This window comes from Priapulus caudatus, unplaced genomic scaffold (genome assembly GCF_000485595.1).
Source record: "Priapulus caudatus unplaced genomic scaffold, Priapulus_caudatus-5.0.1 Scaffold211, whole genome shotgun sequence".
Taxonomy (NCBI): domain Eukaryota; kingdom Metazoa; phylum Priapulida; class Priapulimorpha; order Priapulimorphida; family Priapulidae; genus Priapulus; species Priapulus caudatus.
In genome coordinates this window covers 103211-108463 of record NW_014577272.1, presented here as the reverse complement: position 1 = coordinate 108463, position 5253 = coordinate 103211, and the positions used below count along the sequence as shown (strand labels likewise).

General features: G+C 40.1%; 1 protein-coding gene across 1 annotated transcript in view; it reads left to right on the top strand.

The window, feature by feature from the left end:
- The window catches only part of LOC106807388, an 8225-nt gene extending 4700 nt beyond the window's left edge, over positions 1-3525 (top strand). The window contains exons 6-9 of the mRNA XM_014809704.1: positions 209-282; positions 713-944; positions 1251-1353; positions 2550-3525. Of these exons, the coding sequence (XP_014665190.1) occupies positions 209-282; positions 713-944; positions 1251-1353; positions 2550-2754 (614 nt within the window). The 3' untranslated portion in view covers positions 2755-3525. The remainder of the gene's footprint in view (positions 1-208; positions 283-712; positions 945-1250; positions 1354-2549) is intronic.
- Positions 3526-5253: the final 1728 nt, after the last annotated feature.

The window sequence follows — 5253 nt, the reverse complement described above, 5'->3', positions numbered from 1 at the left end:
ACACACACACACACACACACACACACACACACACACACACACACACACACACACACACACACACACACACACAGGTATATCAGCAGTTTGGTCAGTTAGAAAACTGTTTCCAACGGTATAGTCATCGTGTTACATTCTATTTACCGACACCTGTCGTTAGCAGGTCGTGCATGCAATCATGGTTTTACAATGTTTGTTTCTTCTTCAGATTTCTTCAGTAAGGACCAGCTCTTCATTGTGTTTGAGTTTGAAGATGGCGGTGAGGCTCTCGAGCGCTTCCAGGTGAGAAAGGAGGACGAGATCTCATGTTCACGACTTCTAAAACAAACCTCAAAATTTATCTTTCACGCGTTAAGCACATTGTCTCGTTATTATAGTGCCAAACTTACTGATCAATCACTAGAAACCATATAGATTATAATGCATCCCTCTAATATTACCTAATTAAATTTGTTGGCAAATTAATAATTGCATAATAATTAAATGATTGCCTAATTAAGTGAATTAATTGATGTTCAGTCTTTTTATGGTGTCTTCTTGCCTGAGTCGCATATGTCAGACTAGAGATCGGCCAGCAGCTGCCTGCATGAAAAAGTGTTATCTTATCTCGTGCCTTCATCTCGTATCTTTCTCTTGTATCTTCGTTTCGTATCTCATTTTGGACCTTGTCTCGTATGTCTTCCTCATTTTTGTTCTTTTTGCATCGTTGCAGTTCTCTAGCATGCTGGAGGCAAACAGCGTTGTTCAGCAGCTCGTGTGCTCGTTGGCCACGGCCGAGGCTCAGTATGAGTTTGAGCACCGTGACCTGCACTGGGGCAACGTGCTCGTCAAGCGCACCGAGAAGCGCCACCTACGCTACGTGATCGGCAGCAGCGAAGTGGTGCTGCCCTCTCACGGTGTCCAGATCTGCATCATCGACTTCACTCTCTCCCGCATTAAGAAGAGTATGGCTTCATTTATTATTGTTTTTTGGTTAATTTTGTACTTTGTCTTGTGTTTTTAATACTTAATTTTTACTTATTACATTTAATTGATAATCAGTGACTAACCTAACAGAAGTTGGTGGTTCAGAAGTTGGTTGAGAGTTTTCATGATCTATTTAAGGTGTTCAGCCAAACGAACAGAATTACTATAGCTTTGAACCCAGTGATGTTATACGAGTAAACCCTTTGAAATATTATAAAAAGTGAGGTGAATATGACACATTGATATTTTACTTGTAGTAAAATGTGCATTGTTTTCTTTGACAGATGGATGTGTAATATACGTTGATCTTGCCTTAGACCCCACAATATTCACTGGAGAAGGCGACTACCAATTTTCCATTTATCGTCGTATGAAAGAGAAAAATGAGTGAGTTAAAGCCAAGCCCATTAAAAATTGATTAATGAAAAAAACTAGTAAGCTAAATGTAATCCTAGTTAGTATGAATACAAATGTAAAATGAGCTGAATGCACTATCTGACTTCTATCTCTACCCAGTGTTAATACCGGTGTCAGAGCGGCTTGGGAACTAGTTCCTGTTTTTGTCATAATGTGTTTGAGCCGACGCTTATAAGCCTGTCAATCCAACAACTTGTCTCCCACCTAAAATGACGCATAAATCTTATTAGGCATTGGCAGTGCTGCCACTTTATACTTTTTTAAACGTATTATACTTTTTTAAAGAAAATATACTTTTTATACTTTTTTCATGCATAAATACTTTTAAATACTTTTTTTTGCCAAAGATGGTAAAAACTATTCGGACATACATTTAGGTACACTGAATTTGATGAGATTAAAGATGTGCTTTGCTAGTCTTGTTGCAGGAGTGATGTGTGCTCTGTTCAGTGGAGTGTTTCTGCTCTTAGCTCTGCTGTCAGTGCGCATTGCACAGTGTTTCCCCTGCATTGAGACGAGCGAGGTGGGCCGCCTCGCTCAAATTCTCAGCTGCCACACAGAAATTTGTCCAAAACACCGCCTCGCTGACGAAACTTTTGACAACACAACTTGAAAAAGAGATTCAAGAGTCTCGTACAATGTGTTCAGAATAGCTTAGAATGCACCAAATTGCACCATTTTTTCAAAAATTGGTGCAAAAATGGGTGGACCCCCCCTTCCACACCTAGGCCGGCACCTGCGCTGCTCATTTTGCTAGGACCTCTTAATGCGCAACCATTGCTAAAAAAAATTACCACCTCACAAAGCTTTCTGGCCAGGGGAAACACTGCATTGCGATATTCCAGACTGAGGGTTCAAGAGACAACTCCTCGTGGCATTGCACACATCATTCCTGAAGCTTGTTTGTATGCTGCACATAGGCTATAATGTATAAGGTAAAAAGTTACTCCAAATCATGGTAGGTTGATACAAATTTATACTTTTTTAATTCTTTTTTTTCTGGACAGATATTATACTTTTTTTGTAATATCCTGAGTGGCAGCACTGCATTGGGTTGATCATACAGTGATGCACATGTGATTCAGCGTTAATTCGTTGCAAACTGTGTACCACACAGATGGTCTGGTTTTCAATGAGTCACTCATCACCACTTGATGTGCTTCTAGGAACAACTGGGAGATGCACTGTCCATTTACGAATGTTCTGTGGCTTCACTACATCATGGATAAGCTGCTATTTGAGACCAACTACCATCAGCATGATCCGGAGACGAGGGTGGCATTGCGCACATTCAGGGATGCCTACAAGGAACTCCTCAACCATATCTCGGCAGACGACGTGTACAAAAATAGCATCTTATTCAACACTTAGGCAATTGCGTATAGAAAGAGAGAGAGAGAGAGTACCGCTCTACTGAAGCGGGTGTGCGTTCTGCCTAGACGACTTGATCGTCTATATTGCTTGGCAATTACGTTAGGTTGGGCAGAGGACTGGACAATGCCGTGGCAGTATCATGTTGGCACACCGTTAGAAATATACTACAATGTTCTCTTTTAATTCATCTTATTCATAAATGTTTAAATTGTTATTTTGATTTCGTGGATGCAAAGCCATGTAGCAGTCATAGACCTGATGATGCTTTTAAGTTATTTTTTTTATAATTACGCGTATTACTCACTATGAACCTTTCTTGTTGCTATTACTTGATGTTTTTGTGCCGTGGTATGACCATGAAATGCAATTTTGTCTATTATGCAATGAGCAACTGTCCAGTGCACTTTTCTCGCTCAGTAAGAGTGTTGATGTTTGATTTCTATACTTGTAATGAAAGACTACATTCCTTTGGCTTATGAAAAATGTACCTGTGTTGAATGGGAACGACCAGTTTTGCTGTTAAAGTTACAAATTAGCTGTCCCTTTCAAAATGACAGATCTTAAATCACATGTGCTTTTATTGATACTTTTATTTTACTTCTTTTAATAACTTTAAGCGTGCGGACACTGTGTTGTTTTCCAATTGCATGTTTGACTTCGTGTTAAGGTTTTGTATATGAATGTAGTGTAAATAATAATTAAACCATTGTAATGGCAATAACCACTTATAGTATAATAAACAGTGAGCTGTGTTTGCCACAAATGACATCCCCGTGTAAATAATTTGAATTTGATTACAGTTGTCACCGTGGAAAGTATAGCAATACTGTGAGGTATATAAACTTGTGTAGAATGTAAGCAATTGTTTACATATAACAACCTTACCAACCTCGCATATATCGGATCGCAATATAACGTAAACTGCTTATGTTGTCGGTACAACTGCAGTCTTTTAGTCCGGTAATAAAATCCGAAATCCTGTCATTGTAGTAGAGAATATGCTACAGGCAGTGAAGTGACTAGTACTATACTATCGTATTGTAGTCTGCTATGTAACGACTGTAGGTGGTTATTCATTATTAGTATATGTTCCACGCTCGTATTAACTATTGTAACACGAGTAAGAATACTTTTATTATTATAAAGTAGTGCTGTTATTATCTTACTCGATATTATGGCTATGTACCTCATATAGTATATATTATTATTGTACCCACTAGAGCCGTGGTGTGCATGCATAATACTTCCCTTCGTCCCAGCGCGTACAATATATGCGAGGTTGATCAATATAGTTCCAATATAGACCAATATAGTTCGTAAAGATTATGTACAATGTATACAAATAGTATTTTTATAACGCGAACTATTTTCTCGTTTTTTTTCTCGTTTTTCTGTTATTAGATAAGTTAATGTTCTTAAGTTAAAACGGAAAACTCCACCAAACTGATAAAATAGCTCATAATAACAACTCGGGTAGTTAATAGCCTTAGCAATATGCTAAAAATGTAACGATCTTACTAAAAACCTCATGTCGATACAACATACGCATAACCTTACAAACAGAAATGGTGAAGCAAGCAGGTGAAGACAGCAAATTGCTAAGAAATCTGTGAGAAGACAATGTTTCGGCTTGGGTCTAGTGCTTGGATTATGAATCCTTTCCTTGCACCTTGCAAAAGCATGCTATATGTAGGCCTATGTGTATCATTCAGGCACCAAACGAGATATCTTCTATATGAAGCACGGCTTGATTTCACAACCCCAATACACACCCGTAGCGCGTGAGTAGAAATGCATCTGTACTGTACATAAATAACACGGGTAGAAAGTAATAAGTATTCGGGTTGACGTCGCGAGCACGCACGCACGCACGAACGCCACATGAGTCACACACGCACTCACGAACGCCACATGAGTCACACACGCACTCACGAACGCCATGCGAGTCACGCACGCACGCACGGCACTCATCCTGTTAATTAAAGATGAGGTCCTTGTAGCAAGGCAGCAGGCGGTCAGTTAAAGATGAGGTCCTTGTAGCAAGGCAGCAGGCGGTCAGTTAAAGATGAGGTCCTTGTAGCAAGGCAGCAGGCGGTTAGTTAGATATGATGTCCTTGTAGCAGGGCAGCAGGCGGTCAGTTAAAGATGAGGTCCTTGTAGCAAGACAGCAGCATGTTAGTTAAAGATGAGGTCCTTGTAGCAGGGCAGTAGCCTGTTAGTTAAAGATGAGGTCCTTGTAGCAAGGCAGCAGGCGGTTAGTTAGATATGATGTCCTTGTAGCAAGGCAGCAGGCGGTAAGTTAAAGATGAGGTCCTTGTAGCAAGGCAGCAGGCGGTTAGTTAGATATGATGTCCTTGTAGCAGTGCAGCAGGCTGTCAGTTAAAGATGAGGTCCTTGTAGCAAGGCAGCAGGCGGTTAGTTAGATATGATGTCCTTGTAGCAGTGCAGCAGGCTGTCAGTTAAAGATGAGGTCCTTGTAGCAAGGCAGCAGGCGGT